This window comes from Peromyscus maniculatus, chromosome 2, assembly GCF_049852395.1.
Source record: "Peromyscus maniculatus bairdii isolate BWxNUB_F1_BW_parent chromosome 2, HU_Pman_BW_mat_3.1, whole genome shotgun sequence".
NCBI lineage: Eukaryota > Metazoa > Chordata > Mammalia > Rodentia > Cricetidae > Peromyscus > Peromyscus maniculatus.
Window position 1 is genome coordinate 85,505,704 of NC_134853.1, and position 25,124 is coordinate 85,530,827.

At 50.6% G+C, this 25,124-nt stretch overlaps 1 protein-coding gene across 5 annotated transcripts in view; it reads right to left on the reverse strand.

The window, feature by feature from the left end:
• Whrn (whirlin) overlaps nucleotides 1-25,124 on the reverse strand; it is an 88,083-nt gene that overhangs the window by 14,947 nt on the left and 48,012 nt on the right. For 2 of the 5 annotated variants that reach the window (XM_006979557.4, XM_015998220.3), the window contains exons 4-8: nucleotides 7,918-8,120; nucleotides 6,681-6,717; nucleotides 5,382-5,594; nucleotides 4,916-5,125; nucleotides 2,091-2,123 (exon numbers count right to left, since the gene is read on the reverse strand). In XM_006979557.4, coding sequence (XP_006979619.1) covers nucleotides 2,091-2,123; nucleotides 4,916-5,125; nucleotides 5,382-5,594; nucleotides 6,681-6,717; nucleotides 7,918-8,120 — 696 coding nt within the window. Of the gene's footprint in view, nucleotides 1-2,090; nucleotides 2,124-4,915; nucleotides 5,126-5,381; nucleotides 5,595-6,680; nucleotides 6,718-7,917; nucleotides 8,121-25,124 lie in introns of those variants that run through there. The other 3 variants (XM_006979559.4, XM_006979560.4, XR_013049154.1) reach the window with 2 other exon arrangements.

The following is a 25,124-nucleotide window of genomic DNA, read 5'->3' on the forward strand; positions in this document are numbered from 1 at the left end:
TGCGGCCTTGTTGGAAGAAGTGTGTCACTGGAGGTGGGTGGGAGGGCTTTGAGGTTTCAGATGCTCAAGCCAGGCCCAATGTCACTTTCTCTTCTTTCTGCCTGCTGATCCGGACGTATAACTCTCAACTACCTCTCCAGCACCATGTCTGCCTGCATGCTGCCATGCTTCCCGCCATGATGGACTAGACCTCTGAACTCTCCTAAGCCATCCCCAATTAGATGTTTTACTTTATAAGAGTTGCTGTGGTCATGGTGTCTCATCACAATAATAAAACCCTAACTAAGACATCACCTCTCAACAGAAAGATGCTTAGAATCTGAGGAGCCATGGAGGTCTGCCTTCGTCTTACAAATGGGGAGACTAAAGCAAGTGTGGGCAGGAGGCTTCCCCAAAGGCATACGGCACTGGAGGGACAAAATGGTGTTAGAATACCCTAAAAGAGAGGCTTCCAGGTGGGGAGGTGGTGCCCCTTGCCCCTCACCCCAGGTGGCCTGCGTGTGCAGGGTCTGAGGCTGCTACGCATCAGGGGTATGGCAAGAGATACCAGGCCAGGGCTGTTCAGGTACACAAAGAGCTGGCACCTGCTCAGCCCACCACTGCGTCTCTTAGCAACTGACTGCACCACCTCCACGGAGCCCTTGCTATTTCCTGGGAATGTGTCTGTGCATCCCTCGTTGATTCTCAATAATCAGAGATCCTGTTAAAATTAAGCCAGACTACATCCTCCCAGATGGGGGGCGTCATCTTGTTCACAGTCAGTCTTCAGCACATGGCCTGCCCTTTGCTGTGCTCGCCCGGCTCTGGCTCCGCTTGCCTCCTAGACAGTTTGTGGACGCAGGAGGCATGCTCCAACCTCAGGGCCTTTGCATATGCCGTTCCTGCTGTCTGAACTCCTCCCACACCCCCAGATATGGGTGTGGCTCTCTCTCACCTGCTTCCGGTCTTCCTCAAGCATGCCTTTACCAATTCTCCCCAGCCCCAGGTGCCCTGACCTCTTTTACTATTTTCTTTAGCTCTTATCACTTCATGTGCCACTCATCTTGTCCTCCATCATTCCCGCCGGCCTCTGAGTTCCAGCTGAAGAAAGCATCTCTAGTATTCTCTGTTTCACTGCAGCCCCTGGGCTGCACACAGCACATGGCATGCACCCCATAAAGATTAACAGAAAGGAAGGAAGAGGAGGGAGGGAGAAGACAGGTGGCGTACAGACCAACAGACAGGCTGACTGCTAGGGGATGCCCAGCAAACAACTTCCGGAAGAACCAGGGTCAGAGGACAGGGTTCACAACTCCACACAGAGGCAAGCAGGCCAGGGACTCGGTCCAGCAAGCTGTGTGACCTGGGGTAAGCTGCTCCCCCTCTCTGAGCTTCTCTGTAACAGGAGGATCTTAGTGCTCATGGCTACTAGGAAGGCCACAGGAGATATGTTTGAGAAATGCTGGGACCAGGCCTTAGAGAGCACCCCATAAGTCCCAGCTGTTATTAACAGGAAAGGCTCCAGTATTCACATGGGCTGAGTCGTGTGCTAAACTCCAGGGACCCCGCAGTGACCCCAGATATGGTCACCTCCCTCAACTACTGGTGACCATGTAGGGATAACTGACCACATCTCTCCTGTTCACGAAAGTACAGAGAGGCAAGATCTGGAAGTAACCCCTGTCAAAGGGGTCAGGGAAGGCTTCCCGTAAGATCTGCCACCCAAGCTATGGGGACAGGCCACGAGGAATGGGAAGGAGAACATTGCAGACAGGCAGAGGCCATGACATACAAAGGCTGGTCATGCTCTCCACTGCATAGCACAGAGTGATCACCCTCCTTTTAAGGATCCTAAAACTCAGAGAGGCAGAACTACTTCTTGGGGTCACACAGCAAGTCACAGGGCTAAGCCAGGATTTGAATAGAAGTCATTCTCCAGAGCCTGAGGCCACTTATGAGGTGGTGACCAGGAGACAGGCTGAGCAGCAAGAACACTGGGTCCCCAGAAGGGACAAGTGCAGAGTTTGGGGCGGCAGGAAGGGCTCGGCCCCCACCTCTGCCCTGCCTATGGGACTGCCAGCCCCCCACCCCCGCCCGCAGAAGGACGGTACCTCCATCAGGTCTATAAGCCACAGCAGCCGCTCCTAGGGAGGGTGGATGGGCAAAAGGCAAAAAGAAAAATACATGAAATGAATGTCAGGGGATCAAGGGGCTTCCACATAGCCGCCACCTCCCCCCCACCCACACACACCTACTGAGGGGAACAGCAGGGTCCTCAGAGGAAGCTGAAAGGCCCTGCCGCTCTGGGGAGCCAACCCTATCCTCCTCAGGGGTCTCCAGAGGTCAGCAACTTGGGGCGGGCTTGGTGCCAGCATTTCCAGTCACAGATGGAAAAGCAGGCTGGACGGGAGCAGTCTGTCCCAGGTCACACCTGCTGAGGACAGGCAGTGATTCAGGAGGAATCTGCTTGGAGACTTTGATCCTGCAGCCTGGGTCCCCAGGGACCTGCTGCAGACTTAGAACTGCGCCTCAAATATTGCCCGGGGGGAGTCCCTGGGAACAGGCAAGAGAGAGGGGCAGCAGTCCTCAGCCCAGTGCCTTCCAGAGCCTTTGAGTACGTACAGGCCCAGTGAGCACATCTCTAAGGGGGTTGTTGCCAGGCAGGAAGGGCAGCAGGGAGCGGCGAGGCTTCATCTGCCCCGAGGGCTGTGGCTACATTCCACGGACTCCAGTACTCATCCTGGGCCTAAGACTGCTTTCTTTTTCTGTTCTCCCTACAAGTTGGGGATTTGGCGTAACAATTCCCCTACAAGGGAGGAGACTGAGGCACAGAGAGGTAAAGGGGACTTCCCTACTTGCAAGGCTCTCTTAGGCTCCACCCCAGGAGCTCCTCTCTGCCTGGGGGAGTGTGTGTGTCCTGGGCGCCCTGATTGGTCGCGGATTCCGAGTGGTTCCCATTTTAGGAACTGTGCGAAGGGACTTCGGGGTACTCTCCCATCTGCCTGCCCCAAAGCCTCTTGTGCAGAACCACTCTTGACGTGCGATCTGCTGTGCCTAGGGTGTGCCCTGTGCCCTGGGTCCTTGCTGGTGCTGTTCTAACCTGACGAAAGGCTTCTCAGTGATGGGAAGGCCATTGCTACTCTCTGCAGAGCTCCATCCTGGCACAGGGGGCCTCTTGGCTCCTCTTGTCCTACAGCCTGCTGTGTTCTCGGCACCTCGGGCTCCTGCAGCCAGAGCTGGCAGGACCTTATGCAGTTTATACATGGAGAGACTGAGGCACAAGGAGACTAGGACTTAAGCCCAGATTTGCTGCCTCCTAGACCAGAAGACACTCTCGCTGTGGCACTCTGGTCCTGCCTACCCAAGGGCTGCAGCCGGTAAGTAACTCCCTGCGTTCAGAGCTGTGCTTAGTGGCTCTTGGCGCTCAACACGGACATTTTAAGGCCAAGGTCATAAGAGTCAGACTCAGAGAAAAGTAGAATGCAGACCAGGGCCCATAGCCTGAAATCACCTCATCATGGGGTGCTTCGTGGCCTGTGGTTACAGGAAACCTGGCAGTCCGGGGGCAGGGCCTCTGTCTAGCTCTGGAAGTGACCTGCCCTTCCAGGGACTTGAAAAACAGTCGCTGGCCCATCCGGAGCCCCGGAGGGAGGCATGGCAATCTCTGGAGTCATCGCAGGAAAGGACAGGGCCCTTGGAGATGACAGGGATGGGGTTAAAGGTCCTCCAGACCCCAGAGCTCGAGTACTAAAGAAAAGCCATGTGAGGAGCCAGGATCCGTAGGAGTGAAGGCTGCCCTGTGGGCTCACCAGACAGCCACAAGGTAGCTCATCCCTCCTGCGGGCCAGCCTGCCATTGAACTTACTGAGTTTGGGCTTCAGAGCCACCATTACTTCACTCCCATTCCGAGGATGACAATACCAGCTCTGGACCTCCAGCCCACCCACCTGACTCCCTCCTCTAGGCTACATGGCTGTCCCCTAAGATAAGAAACATGGCATTTGTTGTTGGGTATGGTAGCACACGTCTTTACTCTCAGCACTCGGGAGGCAGAGGCAGGTAGATCTCTGTGAGTATGAGGCCAGCCTGGGCTACATAGCAAGCTCCAGGCCAGACAGGGCTACATATGTCTCAAAACAAAAAACAAAACTACAAACAAAACCCAAGGCATTTGCCCTTGAGAATCTTGGGAGCAGAACCACATTCTAGGATGGATTAGATGCTGTACTGGGAGCTGCTGAGTTGGCAGGAAAAGCCAAGCCAGGCTTGGGGCTCCACAGACAGCAGGTGGCCTCTTATGAAACCCAGAACCACAGTCCAAACCACCCTGACCGCTACTGTGTTAAGCGCTGACCCTAAGCTGAACACCATGCCTTCCCCATTTGATCTTCCTGTGAACCACAATTATATAGTTTTTGTTTTGTCTAATTATCCTTTACAATCTGGTACATTTTCCCTGTGTGTGTGTGTGTGCGTGTGCGCGTGCATGTGAACATGCATGTGTGTGTCTGCAAACATGTGTGCAGGTGCCTCCAGAGGCCAAAAGAGGGCGTCAGATCCTCTGGATGTAGAGCTGCAGGGAGTGCACACGTGGAATGGAAGTCAGAGGACAACTTGCAGGGGGCAGTTCTCTCTCTCCACCATATGAGCCCCAGGGCCTGGATTGGTTTGGTGGCAAGCACCTTTACCCTCTGAGGCATTTTGTTGGCCTCTGTCACTTAAAAACAAAACAAAACAAAACTTTTCCTTAGGATCCCCAGACTGAGAGCCACAGAAGGCATGTCGTTCTTATGTGTCCACGGTCCCCGTGTCCGGCACACAGCAGGTACTCCACCATAGCCGGGCTCTGACAGATGAGGCGAGGCTCGGTGAGGGAAAGCTAACATCCTAACGGCACCCCGACCTTCTCACCAGGGGTAGGGCAGGGGCAGCTCACCCTGGCTGAGCTGACAGTCGTGGAGGTGCCGTGGCTGCCTGTGGATGATCCCGTGTCGCTGTAGGACACCATGGAGTAGGTGTCTCCGGCGCCGGGGCCTGGGGGCTGCCGCGCCTTCATGGACTCTATCTCCCGCCTCAGCACCAGGTGGTCAAAGCGGTCCAGGTCTTGGGGTGAGATGGTGCTCCTCACCTCAGACAGGAGAGAGAACTGCAGGGGAGGGGGGGGGGACAAAGGGGATGCTCAGACGCTCAGGAGAGAACGCCATCAGCAGGTGAGACTGCAGCACACACAGGTGACAAAGTCCCAGAAGGCACTACCACATTCACGCCACAAAGCCTTTGGCCAGCCTTTCCATCCAGAGTACCCTCTCGATCCTATCCCGCCACGGCCCCCTGGATCTACCCAGGGTTCAGTTGAGCTGAGGTCCTTGGTGATAGGGTCGGGGCAGAAGGCACAAAGTCACCTTGGCATGTGTGTTGAGCAATTCAAACAGTGCCATGACCAGGGCCTCCACAGAGATGGCACCACCGCGGTACTGGTCCAGGTAGTACATCATGGTGGCACGCTCCTGCTCTGTCAGCAGGTGCCGGGCTTGGTCATCCAGAAGTGCGCGTGTCTGATTGCCCAGGCTGCTCAGGGTCACCTGGGAGCCAGCGGGGCCCTTGTAAAATCCTGGCTGAAAGACAGAAGGACACAGGGGACTGACTCTAGGCTGAGCGGGATCCAGAGGACCTGGTAGAGCCAATAGCAATACTGGGGAGGGATGCTGCAGTTTCTAGAGGTCCTTTGATGATCCATCTCCATGTACATGGGAACCTCTCCACCCAACCCTGGGGTGACAGCACTGTATGGTCATCTCTGGTCACAAAGCATTCACGGGACACTTTCATATTTGGCTCGTGTGTATCCTGTGCCTATCTGTTCACACACTACATGATCCTCTGGGCTTTACGATCTCTCTTAGTTAGCTGTGGTGATAAGAGTCCCCGCATTTCTGAACTATAATTCCGATCTATACCCCTAACCCATTCCAAATTACATCAGAAGTCCTCACCACTGGCCAGTTGATACCATCCAGTCTCTCCTCAGGTTCTTTGACCCACCCTGCCACCCTGCCAAGCGCATCTAAAATGATCTTGGGAACACAAACTTTGTGTGGTGGACTCTGCCTACACCGTGCTCACTGCCCCCACCTCTTTCCACGGCCCCAAACCCTGTGAGCACAGGTCAGCCTCCCTGTCACTCTGCCCCCAGACCCCACTCATTCTCTCCTATTCTTCCACTAACCCAAACCCTACTCTGTCCCAGGGCCCTGGCACGTGCTCTTGCCTTGGCACGGCTCACCCCTCTCCCTCTGCTCGGTGTCCCATCCAGGTTTACTGACTAATCTCTCACTCTTTCCTAATGCCCACCTTGCCTCGATGGCTCTCAGTCTGTCTTCTACTTGGATACTTGTTTGAATGCTTGCACTGTCTTTATTTGTGAGTCTTCCACTGGGTATGACACACACACACACACACACACACACACACACACACACACACATCCTCGCCACCGCTCCGGGAGGGCAGGGACCTGGTGACTCCTGTTCACTGCCCTTATCCCAGGAACAAGCCCAGCGGCTGGAAGGCAGTGAGCATGGGGACAGTTGACCAGCCTGGCTGAAGTTCCCTACAGTATGCAAGTCTCTGTGCAGACTCTGCCAGGAACTGAGGGGAGAGGAGGAAGATGCTGACGATGTTCCACAGATGAGGACACCTACCTTGCTTGTCCCTTCTTCTGGGAGGTCCCCTGGAAACCTATGGAGAGAAACAAGCCCCTTCAGCACATGTGAACACATGGAATGGGGGGCACACAAGGGAGAGGCTGAGCTGGAGCAGGAAAGCCAGGCTTTGTATCTGGCATGGTGGCACATGCCTATGACCTCAGCACATGGGAAGATCTGAGGATCAAGACTAGCCTGAGCTACAGAACAAGTTCGCAGCCAGCCTAGGCTATATGACCCTGTCTCAAAAAATTTCTTCCCATCCCCAAATAGAGCAATAATGTGAGAAACCACGTACCCATGCATCATGGTCACTTAGGAGCTGCTGAAGGGCAGGTGACCCCCGAGACCTAGAGGTGGTTTTTAGCCTTCCCAATTAGTAACATGTTTAGCATGGCCACACCATGCAAGGTAGTCTCCTGAGTGCTTTCTGTCCTGATGGGACCCAGAGTTCTCTGGTTGGCATGGGAGCAATGGAGAGTCAGGAAGCATGGGTGTGGCGGAATGAAAGACCTCTGGCAGGTGACCCAGGTCAACCATCTCATCCCCTGGGAGGGCGGGGAAACAGGACCGGAAGCAAGTTGCAGGGACCCCTTCCTTGGCTCTAGCTCATATTTTCATGAGAAAAAGAAGGCTTATGCTGTACGAGTCTAGAATTTTAAGAAATAACCAGAAATCCAGTTTTTAAACAGGAAATCTGATTTTAAAAATATGTTGGAAATTTAAAAAAAAAATAACACTATACTGGAGAAAGGAAGGGAATGAGGGGGAGAAATAAGAAGTGGTTGGGGGTGTCTGACTAGAGTCACCAGCCAGCAGGTGGAGACGTCTGGTGGGGACCGTCCGTGACACGGGTTACGTTGCTAGCGGGCACATACCCACCCAGCCTCTCTGCTTGGCTTCTGAGACTCATTCATCCCAAATACCTCCTGGGGTCCTCTCTGGCAGTGTGCGATGGGGGCAGAGCCTACATTCAGATGCGACACTAGGCACCTGGAGACAGTTAGGTGATTTGCTTGATGGCAGAACCTGGGGGCCCTAAGTCCTGCATTTCAACTTTCCCTGGGGACATGGAGGCTAGGAGAGAAACTTGAAGAGCTCATGCTCATGCCCATGAGTGGAATGGATCTGAGGGAGGGGACACCAGGCTGAGAGTCATGTGGCAGAAGATGAGAGGAGCATTGATTCTCAAAAGTCACCCAAGGGTCCCTGAACCCTGTGCCTGAGGCCAGACCCTGCTGAATTGGTGGCGCTTTCCCCAATCCGGGAACTGGCAATCCACTTGGTCTGGTCCACGGTGGTCCGTGCGTGGGGCAGCCTTCCAACGTCCTTCACCGTCAGGATGAGGTGCCGGGATGACTTGAGCAGCTTCACCGCCTCGTCATGCAAGATGCTGAGAAAGCTCCGCCCATTCACCTCCAGAATCTGGTCCCCAACCTGCCAAGACCCAACACCATCACATGGGCTGCCCTCGTCCCAGCTCTCCTCTCGCCAGACTGAGAGGAGGTCATTGAGGTTCAGAGAGGCTATGTGGATGCCTGGGGGGTCACATAAGAAGGAAATGACAACTTGCTTCCAATGCCAGCCCTGAGCCCTGCTCCTGTTACTAGAAAGGACACTTCCTATCTAGTGACAGCTCTGAAAGTACGTCAACTATGACCTTCCCAAAGTCCCCCCATCAGAAGCAAGCCAGCTCAGAGACCTGGGTCAGATGAACGCACTGCAGGATGTGGTGAGGGGAGTGAAGGTAGACACCTGTTATTTGCATATCTGAGTCTATGTTGAGATTTTTTTGTTTTTGTTTTTTGTTTTTTGTTTTTCGAGACAGGGTTTCTCTGTGTAGCTTTGCGCCTCTCCTGGAACTTACTTGGTAGCCCAGGCTGGCCTGGAACTCACAGAGATCGGCCTGGCTCTGCCTCCCGAGTGCTGGGATTAAAGGCGTGCGCCACCACCGCCAGGCCTGAGATTTCTTATCTAGCACAATTTTTAAAGATTTACTTATTTTATGTAAACGTGTGTGTGTGTGTGTGTGTGTGTGTGTGTGTGTGTGTGTGTGTGTACTGCATGCATGCGTGCCTGGTGCCCACAGAGGCCAGAAGAGGGGGGTTGGATCCCCAAGAACTGGAGTTGCAGGTGGTTGTGAGCCAACACATGAGAGCTGGGAACTGAACCTGGGTCCTCTACAAGAGCAGCAAGTCCTCTTAACCACTAAGCCATCTCTCTACCCCTTGTAGCACAAATCCTAAAGGGTCTTATAATAAAAACCCAGAGCCAGATAGTGGGGTAAATGCTGAAAGATCAGAGAGACAAAGGAAGAAGCCACTAGAGAAACTTCTCACCACTACTGAATCCTCAGGCCGAATGGAAGGCAAGATTCTATCTCCACGAATCCTGTGACTGAAAGCCTCTGAGTCCTCAGCCGAAAGGCACTAGTTCCTGTCTCCTCATGCCTTATATGCCTGTCTCCACCCAGCTATTCACTTCCTTCCTAGTGCTGGGATTAAGGCGTGTGTGCTTTCCAAATACTGGTAGCAGAGGCATGAGATCTCAAGTGCTGGGATTAAAGGTGTGTGCCACCACTGCCTGGCTCTGTTTCTCTCCTAGACTGAATCAATTTCATGTAACCCAGGATGGCTTTGAACTCACAGAGATCCAAATGGATCTCTGCCTCCCAAGTGCTGGGATTAAAGGTGTATGTCACCACTGCCTGACCTCTATGTTTAATTCTGTGCCTGGCTCTGTTCTCTGATCTTCAGGCAAGTTTTATTAGAGTACAACAAAATATCACAGTAACCCTAGCTCACATTCTTTTGTCACTTTAGAATGTCAGCAACACTTTAATTTATTAGTGAAAAAAATCCCACCAAAACCAAAAACCACAATAACCAAGATACCCAGCCGCTCACTGAAGGAGTACACACTGCTCAGAATCTTATGACAAGCAGGCAGTTTTATTTTGTAATATAAAACAACAGACAAGCAAGCATGTTTAAAATGAAAAGATTAAAAAGACAGAGACAGGGCTGGAGAGATGGCTCAGAGGTTAAGAGCACCGGCAGCTCTTCCAGAGGACCTGAGTTCAATTCCCAGCAACCACACATTGGCTGACAGCCATCAATGAGATCTGGTTCCCTCTTTTGGGGTGTAGGAATACATGCAGACAGAATATTGCATACATAATAAATAAATAAATCTAAAAAAAAAAGAAAGAGACAAAACCACTAGCTCCCCAATCAAAGCAAGTCCGAAACAAAGCCAGAAGAGGCAGGAGGAAGATGCTGCAGTGTGCAATGGGGAGCACTGGACCACTTTGAAGGGTGGGGACCCAATGGACCTCCTTCTCTCTCAGGACATTCTCAAGCCCATGGATACGACATCAGGCTTGCTGTAACCTGAAGGGTGGCCAGCCCACCTGCTGGCTAGTCCCAGCTGGATTTCTTTCCCTCTGTCTGAGCCTGCATTATCAACAGTGGGGGAGTCAGACTCATCCATAGCCTGAGCTGCTTGTGGGGGTGCGCTTTTCAGGGATGTGGCTGCCCCGGAGTCATTTATGCTACTGTGAGTAACGTCAGTGAGCTCAGTGGTTCACTAGACTAGACCTTGGAGGAGGAACTGCTTCTCTGGTTTGCCGTTGATGCCGTATCTAAGGAGAAGGGATATTTGTTTATTTCTCTGCAGGCAAAGTTAAACAACAGGATGTTCACTTTCTGTTTGTGGTCACAGCACTAGTGAGGGGAGCTACGTGGGGCAAACCTGGGTCAATCTGGTCCAAGGCCCATTTACTTTCAATTCCTGCAGCCAGTTGCTGCCAGGGGACCACATGGCTTAGCTTCCAACCCAGCCCATCCCAAAGCCGCCTTCCTTAGCTCTGCCTACAACAGCCGGACCCTGACTCTGACCCAACCTCCAACTCTGCCCGTATTTCTCTGGCTAGCTCTCCAGCAAATCTCACTCTTCCCCTTCCTCCACCCATGGTGGCCTCTCTCCTGGGTCCCCACATGCTCATCTGGTGGCTCCTGAGTCAACATTTCATCTCTGTGGGTTTATATTCAAATGGCCACGGTCATCATGCAGGAGACTGTAAATATGTGGGAAAGGGCTCCAGAGACCATCAGACCCGGGTTCAAGTCCTGTCCCTGCTCTATCTATGCCATATGACCTAGCCCCACAACCTGCCTCCCTCCTGCTTTCCTCTGGTGGCTGTGAGCTGGGGCCTTGGTCCAGGATTGTCCTCCTCCAAATGTCTAGCTATCCGGGTCTGTCTCTATACCCCACCAAACACTGGTACCACCCACAATAACAAGTCTCTCTCCCTTGCCACTGGCCTCCCTAGTTAGAAGACTGAGCATCTGAGAATGTAGACTGCTCAATAAAGAATGTGGGACAAGACCCCCACACTGCCTGAGGGCGTTGCCAGCAAGTGCTCCGACGTGTAGCTTTCTCATGATGGCTTGGATTGTGTCAGTTCTACTTTGGCCCACCTCTCTCGGCCTACTCTGAAGCCCGGGAGCGCTGCTCACGCACTAGCCTTACTGTGCAGAGGGAAAAGTGACCTCCCTCCATGGTCACTTGCCCGGAGCCTGTCAGGCAGCACCCCCAGACGTCATGGCACTGTTCTGGAGTCTCTGCCTCGGGAGGAGCCACGGCCAAGGCTGTACCTCTTATATCCCAGTCTTGTTTTTCTAAGTGTCCCTCTGCAACTTCAACTTTTAATCTTCCTTTCCACGCACACTTTATTACAGCTCGCAGTTTAATTAAAGGCACTTGTGTCTGGGAGAGCAGCTGTGTCCAGGCATGCTTCTGAGAGCCTGGCTCTGGATCCCACCGGGAGATAGCCAGGAAAGAATAAGCCCATTCGTAGGCCTATGAGGCTGGACTGGGAGCCAGATAAAATAGAGGTCACCTTGTTAAATGGGAGCTTCAGATAAGTGGCAAATACTTAGAATCATGAATGCATGGCCCCCATATCCAGGGCCACCACACAAGTCCTCTCAGTGGCACTCCCTCCTTGATTACATGAAACTCCTATGGCCATGGGCCTCCTGATGCTTACAGCTCAGGCCTGGCAGGTCCAAGAGAGGCTGCAAATCACCTATAGGGACCAGGCTGCTGATCAGAGTCTACCATTTCTACAGTCTGAGCCTGTGAGTGGTCCAGCACAGCACAGGCTTCAACCACACCCTGGGGATCTATGTGTTGGAATCTCAGATTGACTGGCCGAGCATGCTCACTCGGGCCTGCTGAATAAGCCTGTCCCTGTGGGAGAAGGCAGAGGGATAGGGCTTCCTTGCCATCCCGCTGGAGAATAGCAGGGTGCTGGAGTAGGACACGGGTCACCCAGATGGGGGCCTGTGAGCCCAATTCCCTCATCCCTTTTTGGCCTCTTCCTCCAGGGCTAAGCTGGAAACTACCATGTTTGAAGGGTTAGGGTTGGGCCCTCCATGATGCCCTCCCCAGCATCTGACCTGGTCCAAGTCACTCCACTGTCTAGGTTCCTTTACTCCCTCGGGCCCTCTCATTGTAGGAAGGTGTGGTGTTTGAACAAGAGTGGGCCCCATAGGCGCATGTTTGAGTGCTTGGTCTCCAGTCAGTGGAACTATTTGGGAAGGAGTAGGAGGTGTGGCCTTGTTAGAGTAGGTGTGGCTCTGTTGAAGGAGGTGTGTCACTCGGGGTGGGGGAAATGGGGAATTCCATCTTCCCATTGCTTCCTCTTGCCTCTGGCTTGTGTCATGAAGTTGGAGGAGATTATTCTCACCCTCTCAAAGAAAAGCTATGGGCTCTGTCCACTGAGATGTGAGTCTTTCTTCCCAGCCCAGAGTGAGATGTTGTGTTTATAAACAAGGTGACCATGGCACCTTTCCTGGGGCCTCCTACCCATGGAGAAACTGAGGCTCGGCAAGGACACGTGGCAAAGTCCAGCCCTAGAACCAGTGCAGGGTGCTCTCAACCCTGGTCCATAGGCAACGTGATGGACCATCTAATGTGGGTTGGCTTGCTGTGGGCACTGACAGAGGGGTGGGGAAGGATAAATGAGGGAAGGCAGCTTTATTTGATTGGTCACCATGGTAACCCTTTTTGGCACTAGTGATGGAGGAGAGCTGGGCCGTGGGATGCCCTTCATTTTGAGGCATAGAGAAACCTGCTCCATCACCTCCAGGCCACCCAGTGGCAGGCCCATGCTCTAGCGCTCTGAGAAAGTGAGGAACACAGGGCATTGCTTCCCTCTGAACTTGGCCACCAGGAGGCAGGATTCACACCCTACAATGTGGGACCCACACAGGAACACCAGGGAGGTGGCCCTCAGAGGCAGCAGGGTGGCTCATGCAGTCTCCAAAAGACCTGAGAAAGATATTTCCATGGTTCTAAGCCTATACCTTCAAAATGAGAACAGCACCCTAGTGACTGGGCCACCTGAACTGCTGTGTAAGAGATCACCGATCATCGGGAATATTTTTTTTGAAGGGGGCCTCGGAGTCTGATCCCAAATCCAGATTCTGCTATTTACCTGCTATGCCATATAAGTTACCTCATTGCCCAGTTACCGCCCCTGGAAAACAGAAAATATCAGTTGCTACTCCTCAGTAAGCATGTCCATACTGTGTCTCTCATACTTCAAACAGCACATATAAGGTGTTCAACAAACACTTACAAGATAGCCATACGGAGAGCACAGGAGACTCCCTACATACGATCAGTACTCAATTTGTGTTAGCTGTACTTCTGAAGATTCCTGTTTATGCGGACGCCCTCATCACCCACTCACCAACTAAATCCTGCCATTCTATCCCACAGAGTCCCTCCCACCATATATACCCATCTCTTCTGCTTCCAGCATCAGCTGACCACCTTCTGGCACTGACCACCCTGACGTTCCCATTGCCATCTCAGTTTACAGCCATCTCGGCCTCTGCCCAGAAGTGAATGTGACAAGACTGGAGATGTGGCCTCCTACCCCCAGCCTGCACTGTCCCTTGATCGAGTATTGACCCCTCTTTTAAGAAAAGACACACTAGGAGGGGCCTCTCACAAGAATGTTTCTTGTCTGTCTACACACACACACACACACACACACACACACACACACACACACACACCGCCTCCTTTATAGATTTGCCAGCTTTTAACTAGCAGAAGCTACAATGGGGGTTTCCTTGTGTGTCTGTGTAGGAAGAATGGTCATCAACAGCAACTTGACTTTCTTTAAAACTGCGAAAAATGTTCATTAGGGTAAAATAACGTTCTCAAGGGCTTTCTAAATGATAATCGTCTCATAAAGCTTCTTACTTGAAATTCCAGAAAAGAGGAAGGAGGAGAAAAGACCTGGTAGACACAGTGAAGCACAGATATAACCTGTGCCTGGGAGCTGAGGCAGGAGCATCACAAGTTTCAGGCTGGGCTGGCTGGCTACCAACAAGGCACTGTCACAGGGAAACAAACAAGCCAGCCTGCCCTTCCTTCACCCCGTACCCTGCCTGCCCTGGGCTTCACGACATACGCGCAGTAGGGACTCTATTCACGCTGCTGATAGGGCTTGAGAAAGGAGAAGCAAGAAGAAGCTGGGGTGGGTGGCAGTGGCTTGGAGATCCCTCAGCAAAGGTTGTCGGGGAAGAAGTTTGCCAAGAACTCCATCCGTGTGTTCAGCAGAGAGAGACAGGATCGTCCTCTTGGGACACGCAGGGAAAGGACCCAAGGGCTTCCTGCTTGTGGTCCCTCACCCTTCCCAGAGCTCCACAGAACTGAAAGGAATCCTCTAGGGCTCTACCAAACTCGGAGGACCCACTGAAGCGGACTTTGGGACCCCAAGTGAGGCCCCACCGATTACAGAGTCACCACAGTTGGCAGTCCTGTTCTATGAAGGGGTTTTATTGCAATTATGAATCTTTAATAGTTTTCCATGTCAGGTATAAAAGTTTAATGGGCCCCCACTCCACCTGCCCCCTTTCACTACAAGTGAACAATGCAGTTTTAATGAGACAACATTAGTTTTTCCCAACAGTTCATAAGTCGGCAAACCTTGCCCGTATTTAAAGAAACAACGATGAAAGATTGAGGTCAGTACGGAGCTGGGTGGGAGTAAGGACTAGATGAGAGGGTCTGGTCACACGCTGGTCCTCTACAAAGTGGGGTCCTGCCCCGGCGGGACCTATTGAAAAGGCAGTGGGTGGCGTGGGGAAGCCCATTCAGGCTGAATTCCAGCTTGTGGCACCTGCTACCTTCTTGCAACCTTGGCAAATCTGTAATCTCCCAAGTGGAGGGCCTGATCGAAGGCCTCACGTCACCACGGGAAGCCTGAGGACAGACAGGGGGGATGGACCCACCCAAGGTCAGATTGGGTCAAGGTCAGAGCTAGATCCTTGAGGTCATTCCTGGGTGCTTTCCAAGAGGAAATCACCAGGCGTCAGATGCAGCGAGAATACCCCACACGGACCCTCTGAGTGCCTGGCTTAGGCCAGTTCCCTATTTTCTTAGCTCTGATCTTTTTTTTTTTTTTTTTTTTTTTGGTTTTTCGAGACAGGGTTTCTCTATGTAGCTTTGCGCCTTTCCTGGAACTCACTTGGTAGCCCAGGCTGGCCTCGAACTCACAGAGATCCGCCTGCCTCTGCCTCCCAAGTGCTGGGATTAAAGGCGTGCGCCACCACCGCCCGGCCTCTTAGCTCTGATCTTAAACCCACCACCCAAGGCAGATAAATATTAGATAAGGTTTTCTGGTTTATAGATGAGAGCAGTGAAGATCAGGAAGGGAAGACCACTTGCCCAGGGATGCCCAGCATGCCAGTGGCAGAGCAGGATAACCCCGGAAGGATGACCTCCTGTTCCAAGCCCAGTGGAACATCAAGCATTTAACCTTTCAACTCAGATGACTTGGAGGCATCTAACCTCATCACCCTGGAAGGGAACACCACAACGGAATGTTCTAAGAGCAACGGCGGCATTTACATTTTTTAATTTTTCCCACTTTTTATTAAACATAGATTCTTTTCATACGCTACAATCTTAATAGTTTCCTCCTGCTCTGCTCTTCCTAGTTCATTTACATTTAAATGAATTAAAATTAGGTAAAATGAAAGCCAGATCCCCAGCACAGAATCTCCATTTCTTTGACCACCTATTATGATGGCTACCTTAATAAACGGAGCTCTTCTAAGCAAGCCCTTCCCCAGTGTCTTCCTGTAAGCCTGCTTTTCTACTAGGCTCCCCAGCTCCCAAGCCCTGGCCTCCCAACCCACTGGCTGCAGTATCAGGGTCTATTGACTCCTCATGGTACCAACTTCACTTGGGATCCAGTCACAGTGTCTCCAAAGCAGACCCCCTGCTCCAACCTCACCTAACTGTAACACTGTTCTTAAGTGTCAGAAAGAAACAAAAATTGATCATGTCACTCCCTCCTTAACCCTGCCCTACACAGTGGCTTCTAAGTGCCACCCATTCCTGACTCTAAAGGGACCTTAGCTGGTATTGCATTCCACAATTCCCTACCACGTGTTTTCAGTGGTGTTCTACTTGCTAGCTCTCTAGCCGTTAACACACAGGACTTTCACCCCTCAAGACCACACATGCTGCTCCTCTGTCCCCAACACTCTTCCCTCTACTCCTCACCTGGAGCCCGCCTGCTCAGATAGCACTGTCCCCAAGACAGGAGTCACCGACATCCCCCTAGTGCCTGTCACTGTCTGATCATACTGGATGGTAGGATTCAAAGCCAGTGTCCTGCCCCTCTGGAACGGTACCACCCAGAAAATGTTCAACAGAGCCCTGGGAAGAACACATGAGCAGTTAAGAGAACTGAGAGCCAGACCCTGGCCTTGGGCTCCTGCAGACAAGCATGGGACATGTCCCTGTTGTGTGAGTGTTAGGTTTGTTTTGACAGGACCTGGACTTGTGAGAGGCAGGGACTTGAAGCCCAGCTTCGCAGAGAGAAGCAGGGAAGAGCAGCTGAATTTTCACACTCATGGATGGCAAAGAGGGGGAAAGACAAATTGTAAGTTTGTTTTTGCTGGAGGCACAGGGCTCTGGGAAATGGAATTCATTATAAATCCCCGTATTCTACAAGACAGGAAACTGGAGGACTAGGGAGGTGGCTCAGTTGGTCAAAGTGCCTGCTGCCCAAGCCTGCCAACCTGAGTTCAAGCCCCAGAATCCGTGTCAAAAGCTGGATGTGGTGGCATGCACTTGTAGTCTCAACACTTCTACTGGGAGATGGAGATGGAGAGACAGGAATTCCATGGAAGCTCTCTGGCCAGGTAGCCTAAAGTACACACCACAGTGGCAGAAACAAGAGACCCTGCCTCAAAGCAGAGTGGAAGACTACCAAAAATTGTTCCCTGATCTCCATTTATCCTCTGGACTCCACATACACAGGCATGTGTATGCCTGCATTCACACACATGGATGGAATGAGGAAGGAAGGGAGGGAGAGAGGGAGGGAGGGAGGGAGGGAGGGAGGGAGGGAGGAAGGAAGGAAGGAAGGAAGGAAGGAAGGAAGGAAGGAAGGAAGGAAGGAAGGAAGGAAGGAAGGAAAAATCTGGAGTAAGAGGTGAGAGGCTGCTATCCCAGGCCCCTGGACTTCCAGTCCACCAGGGCAACAGCCCAGATGCGCCCTACTGACTCATTTGGGATTCTCAATGGACCTCTCAGTTCTCAAGTTCAAGTCCACAACCTTCACAGACAGTGACCAGTCAGAAGATGCAATAGGAGGAGGAAATCCCATTTGTAATAGAAACAGAGACAGATCCTGAAGAACAGATAAGAAGTGTACAGTGCCATATGAAGCAGACTTGAAGCCATCCCACATCAAAAGAAATGAATTCTGAGGGCAGGGGCAGAGGCCACCCTTATGCTGGAGGGTTGGGCACTGCCCAAATGTAGCTCTTTGCTTACTTTTTGCAGTGGCAACCTAGTAAAAACTGCAGCCAGAATTCATCAGGAGTTAGCACAAAAGTTCATGGGGAAAATAAAATCATACATGAAGGGCCTTCAATGTTTACTGCAGAGTCATAGCACACTAACTACTGCTCACAACAGTCCCTAGTCCACTCAAAAACAGCAAAGAGCAGAGTCATCAAGGTCCCCAGCTCATCTGAGCAGATGGAAGCGTTATTCTCCCAGGCTGATCATGGCAGGTGGCGGACCCACGTGGATCTGCTGTGCTGGACGCTCACAGCCATGCACGATGCTGTGTCTCAATAAATATGTTAGAGAATAATGTGATAAAGGAAAAGGCTCTACCATGTGTGATTCTGTGACACCGTGGACAGATGGAAAGACAGAGACAGACAGAAATATTCAGATAGTGGGAAGATCAGAGGGGATTGGGAGCTGGGAGGGAATGGATTAATGGGGAAGGAGGGTAGGCAGAACATGGAGGGTTTTAGGGAGGTGAACCTATGCTGGATGACACTGAAATATTGACTACATGGCATTATTCACCTAACAAAACCCACAGAACTGTGAGCATGAATGTAAGTTACAGGCTCCTGCCAATAATGTAAACCACACTGGCTCATTAGCTATAACGTGTGTCTCTAACGCACTAATACTAACAGAGCTGGAGGGAAGCTCTGTCAGAGCACCTGCCTCACATGCAAGAGGCCTGGGCTGCACTTCCAGTACCTCAAAAATAAAATGAAACAGACACAACAGAATAAAAAATAACAACTGTAGGGGAAACCCCATGCACAGGCAGGGAAGGGGAACTGCATGAGAACTCTGTACTGAAGGCTCGGTTTTTCTCTAATATTAGCCCTCAAAACAAATGTATTAGTTTTTTTAAAAATAAAATAAGTACCCAGACAATGGTGGTGCACACCTTTAATCCCAGCACTCAGGAGGCAGAGGCAGGTGGATCTCTGTGAGTTCAAGGCCAGCCAGGTCTACAAAACAAGTTCCAGAACAGCCAGGGCTATTACACAGAGAAACACTGTCTCAAAAAACAAACAACATGCCGGGCAGCGGTGGCGCACACCTTTAACCCCAGCACTCAGGAGGCAGAGCCAGGTGGATCTCTGTGAGTTCGAGGCCAGCCTGGTCTACAGTAAGAGTTCCAGGATGGCCAGGGCCACACAGAGAAACCTTGTCTTGAAAAACAAACAAACAACAAAAAAATTAAATGTATTAGTCAGAAATCATTTAAAAGTATGAATAATAATACATTTATTATTTTAAAAGGAAATTAACTTAATTAATTAATTACCTTTTATTTTAAGTATTGAGTATTGAACCCAGACACTCATGCGTGCTAGGCAAGTGCCATACCTCTGGGAATATAGTCTCGCTAAGTTGCCCAGGCTGGCCTTGAATTCACTATGTAGGCCAGGTTGGACTTGAATTTGACATCTTCCTGCCTCAGCCTCCAGAGTAGCTGGAATTATAAGCCCATGCTTCCAGGACAGGCAGTTTTCATCTTTAGATGTGATAAATAAATAAACATCAGGTAACTAAGGATGACTGTGGACTGGTGGAATTACATGTGTGTGCCATGATCGATGTAGTGGTGCTGGGAATCAAAGCCAGGGCCTCCTGTATGCCAGGGTAGCGCTGTGCCACTGGACTACACCCACGGGCCCAGTTTTGCAGACCTAGAAGTCAGAAGTCTAATAAGGAAGAACAGAGCCCATGGCCTGAGCCTGGGGCAGCCAAACCACCACATAGTCTAAGGGGATCCAGTCTACCTTGGAGCAGAAGGCAGGGCAGCAGACAGCTTCGTGGTGGCAGAAGTGTGCAGCCAGACACCCTCCTCCTCACGTCTTAGCAGAACAAAAAGCAGAAACAGGACAGAAGTGGGGCCAGACCCTTCACATGAAGAAAACAGAGCCTCTGCAGAAGAGATAAAGCTAAGGAGGCCAGAGGGGTGGGGCCCCAACTAAGGGCTGGCACCCTTCTGGGAAGATGAAGAGACAATAGCATCCTCTCCTGGCCACAGGGGGACCTGGGGAGTAACCAGCCACGAAATCAGTCTCACCGGGAACCAAATCAGCCAGCCACACAACCTGGCTCTTACCGACTAATTACTCCTAAAGCTAAAGAATGCTTAAATTGGCCGGGCGGTGGTGGCGCACGCCTTTAATCCCAGCACTCGGGAGGCAGAGGCAGGCGGATCTCTGTGAGTTCGAGGCCAGCCTGGGCTACCAAATGAGTTCCAGGAAAGGCGCAAAGCTACACAAGAGAAACCCTGTCTCGAAAAACCAAAAAAAAAAAAAAAAAAAAAGAATGCTTAAATTGTTTGTGTGTGTGTGTGTGTGTGTGTGTGTCTATGTATGTGTGTGTAGTCCAAAACTCTAAGAGCAAGATATAAACAAATCACAAAATGACAAAATGGCCCTTAAGCATATGAAAACACATTCAATTTCACTCATAATAAGAAGATTGCACAGTAAAACGACACCAAGATATAATTTATAACCCATCACACTGGAGAGAGATTGAACAGGTGACAGTACATGTCAGAGCTGCAGAAACAAGCCGACTCACAAACCCTCCTGGGAATTCAGGATGGCATATCTTAGAAGCTCCTTTCTGGAAATTTCTCATGAAAACATACTTCCAAAAGAAAATACATGAACACATGGCCACTCACTGGGGCAGCATTTGCACTTGCAAAAATAAGGAAAACAGACTAAATATTCGTACAGAGAAGAAGGCCAAGTAAAGCATGGTACAGAACTATCGCTACAGAACAAACAAAAAACGATGAAGGTCACTGGGCAGAGACACAATGATTTCCTGACTAGCACATTAACAGACCAAAGTGCAAAAGGAGACCTGGGGTACACTGCCTTTTACATAAGTAAAAAAAAGTAGGTCTGCAAGAAGGTGCAGCAGGTGAAACCCACATCACACACACACACACACACACACACACACACACACACACACACACACACTGTCATAAAGATAGAGGGGCCCATGGCTGGACTTCCTGTTTTTGCTCACTGTGCTGACAGTGTACTAAGTGATTGTTCATGCTGTTAGGAGACAGAGATAAAAACACACAGAAGCATTTGGGAATACAGCAGTGTGAGATGTATGGTCCTACGGAGCTCTTTACAGTGTTTGTGTGTGTGTGTGTGTGTGTGTGTGTGTGTGTGTGTGTGTGTGCACGCACGCACGCACGCACGCACGCACGCACGCGCACGTATGTACTCTCCTGTGTGTGCACATGGAGACCAGAGGTCAATGTCAGTGTCTTCTTCAATTGTTCACCTTGCTCTTTGAGGCAGGGTCTCACTGAACAGGGAGCATGCCGTTTCTATAGATGGGTTAGACAGTGAGTCCCTGGGATTCCTCTCCCTCTGTCTCCTGGTGCTGGGGTTACAGACTCACTGGCTACATTCAGGTTTTCTGTGGCCGTGACTCATGTCTGCATGCTTGTGCAGAAAACTCTATGCTTGCTGGGCCATCTTTCTCGCCCCACAGTTTTTAAGGCTAACACTATTTCAAGGTAAAACACAAGGGGAAAAAAAAACCTTCCAAGCATAGATCCTGCTTCTGTGCTAGGTCGTTAGAAAGGATGTGGCCCTGAACTTCCAAGTGTATGACGTCCAACTGTCACCAGGAAGGAAGCAGTGCACTGAGGCCAGCACTGGATGGTAGAGAGTAGGGAAGAACAGAGCCCAGGCCTGGGCTAGAACAGGTGCAGGATGTGCAGCGTGCTCTGTATGAGTGACCTGCAGCTGCTGTAACAAGCAACTATAAACTTAGTGCTTAAAACAACATTGTCATCTTACACTTTTAATTAAAAATATTTGTTTATTTTATTTATTTATTTTGTGTGTGTGCACACACTCCTGTGCCAAAATGCAAAATGTTTGGAGGGCAGAAGACAGCTTGCTCGAGTCTGTTCTCTCATTTCACCATGAGTTCTAGGGATTAAACTCAGGTCATCAGGCTTGGCCGCAATTGCCTTTGTACCTGCTAAGCCATCTTGCTGGAGCTTTTGCTGGTGGTGGGGGTGGGGGGGAGCGCAGTGGTGGAGAGACATGATCTCATGTAGCCCAGGCTGGCCTCAAAGACTCTAGGTAACTGAGGATGATCACGGACTGCTGGAGTTATAGGTGTGTGCCCCCATGACTGATGTGATGTAGTGGTGCTGGGAATCAAAGCCAGGGCCTCTTGGATCCTAGGCAAGCACTGTGTCACAGGACTACACCCATGACCCCAGTTTTGCAGACCTAGAACTCAGGAGTCTAATATGTACCCCATTACACTAAGGGAAGACATCAGAAAGGTCAAGTTCCTTTCTACAGAGTTGGGACAGCCCAACTCGCTTTTTCTGAGTTTCTAGGGGCCACTCCCATCCCCGGGCTGTTGGATATTGCTCCACCCACAGAGCCAGTATCATCAAGCCAAGTCCTCCACACTCCACTTCTACCATGCCTGTGACACTGAGCCCAGCAGGCTCATCTGGGGCCATCCTCATCTCAAGGGCAGATGAGTGGCAGCTGAATTCCACTGGGACCTTAATTCCCTCTGCCACATATACCTAAACATTCACGGGTTCAGAGCACTAGGGTGTAGATGTTTTCAAGGTCCATTGTTGTTGTCTAAGATTTGTTTTAGTTTGAGGACTGATAAAATAAGATTCATTGATAACAAAATTATTAATATTCTACTATTGTTGCCAATGCAAAACTGAAACCTAATTCTTGCCTCAAAAGCAAGAAGACTTTTAAAAAAAGATTTATCATTATTTCTATTTTTAATCATGCACCTATGTGTGGGTAAGTGTATGGAGTGCAGGTGCCCAAGGGATCCATAAGAGGCTGTCAGAGTCCCTGGAGCTGGAGTCACCGGTGGTTGTGGGCCAGCCAAAGAGGGTGCCACCATGCTTCCCACAATGATGACAATGGAACAAATCGCTGAACTGTAAGCAGGACCTAGTTGAATGTTTTTCTTTATAAGAGTTGCCATGGTCACGTTGTCTCTTCACAGCAACAGAACACTGACTAAGACGGGGCCATTCTCGTTCAAACCACCACATCCACTCCCTCTCCCCCACAGGCTTATGGTCAGATCTTAATGCAAAATGTATTTAGTCCAACTTCAAAAGTTCCCACGATCTTTCACAGTCTCAGCACAGTTTAAAAGCTGGAAGTCTCTTCTGAGATTTCAAGGCAATCTCTTTATTGTATCTAGCTGTACATTACCATTCCAAAGGGGCGAACCGGGTGCACAGTGAGGAAGTTCTGGACCAGAGCCCACGGAAGAAGGGAAGGAAAGATCTTAAGCACTGGAGCACCAGGAGGTCTAAGAGACTTAGTGTTTCTATCTAGGACAAGGAAGCTGCAGCCGGGAAATCTCCCAAGTATGGTTGCCTAAACAAGACCAGCCCAGCGACAATACCAGTCAGCATCCTAGCATGAACGTGGGGGAAAATCTCAAGGCCCCACCCCAAATGAAGAGCTACAGGCAATGAATGGCTGCTGAGGGGGAGAATCAGTCTTCTCTAGGGATGAGAGAACCTGGTGTGTTGGTCAGTCCCAGTCAGGCCTAAACATACACAACACACACACACACACACACACACACACACACACACACACACACACACACACCCTACTAAGTGAACTCAACAGTTTATACATATCACTAATAATAAAGAAGAAGAGGTTATGAATTCAAGGAGTGGGGATAGAAGGGAGGAGAGAAGGAGAGGAAAGAAATGACATAAATATAGTACTCATATATAAAATTCTAAGGAAAATATTGTTTTTTAAAGGTGGAGAGGAAGTGATCAATGGAGACACCTGACACTGACCTCTGCCTTTCACTTACACAAGCACATATGTGAGCATACCTACAGGCACCTGTACACAATACACCCACAGACACTACCACAGACACATACACACAGACACAGACACAGACATACACAGACACAGACAGACACACACACAGACAGAAACAGACATACACAGACACAGACATACACAGACAGAGAGAGAAAGACACACACACAGACACACACAAACACACACACACACACACCAACACAGACAGACACAGACACACACACACACACACACACACACACACAGGCACACAGACAGACAGACACAGACACACACACAGACACAGGCACACAGACAGACACAGACATAGACACAGACACACACACACACATAGAGACAGACAGACAGACACAGACATACACAGGCACACAGACAGACACACACAGACACAGGCACACAGACATACACACACACACACACACACACACACACACACACACACACACACACACACACACCAGGATTATATAGGAACACCTGCACTTGCTGTTGTGCTATCATTTTGTGACAGTTTCCCGACACAGGAGGATCTAAGTGAAAGATAATCGGCGCTGGTGGCGGCACTGGTGGAGGCACTGATTACCACGTGGAAAGGACACAGTCACGGTCACGACAGAACCTAATGTTAGCTTTTAGAGCTTTATTAGGAGGGAAAGGGGAGAGGGAAAGCGAGGGGAGCAGGGGCTGGTGGGGGAGGGAAGCAGGAAGCAGAGCAGAGGGGGAGCAGAGAACAGGGAGGTAGGGTAGGGGTATGCGTCCGGCTTTTTAAGGCGGTATGTAGTCGCCAGCGCCCGCTGGTGATGTGTGACGCCAGACCCAAGCTGCACATGTGCGGGAGTGAGGGCAGGATCCTAACACTAAGCGCTAGATTTTGAGAGGGAGGGCACAGTAAAAACTTTAGTCCAATGTTGCTAAAGCCTTAGTGTTTTTGTTACGGTCTCTGTAGCCGTAAACACCTGGAAGGGGTTTCACCAAGACCGGGCTACAACTCTCCATGGTGGACACTGCGGCACAGTTTACTTTGGAACTTGGACTTTTATTGCTGCTGACATTTTTCGTTTCACGCGTTCTTCGATTACATTAAGAGAACTGGGAAGAAACATGCCCGCCTGTTCTCAAGTGTGAGTCCTGAGCTGGAAATTCCGGACATTTTAAGTTCATTTGCTATGCTCTCCAAAGTTGTGTGTGTCAGGTCCAAAGACAAATCCAGTTCATCAGCATTCCTCGGCCAGTTCCCTTTCCACCAAAGGAGCCAGTTCCGTTTCCACTGGCCGAAGGGACAGATAACACACCAAAGAGCATGCTGGCACCCTGGCTCACTCAGTATCACAAGTGCCTGTTACACATTTCGGAGTCCATGCTGACATCCTGGCCCTGCCCTCCCCTGAGCTCCTCCAGCTCATGGGCTTCCATCCCACAGCAACTCAGTCCTCCTTATCACCCTGTTAGACGCCCTCTTAGGTCTTCCTCCTCAGTGCCCTCTTCAGGTCCTTGCCCTTGGCCCTTTCTTTGTCTTCATCCCACCTTTCTCCTGGCCAAGTTCAGTCTACTTTTTTCTCTCCCTGCTCTGGATTCTTCCAGATTGCTTCTGGCTTTCTGGCTGTACTCTCCCTCATATCTACAAAAGAAAAAAAAAAGTTTCCCCTTAACGGTT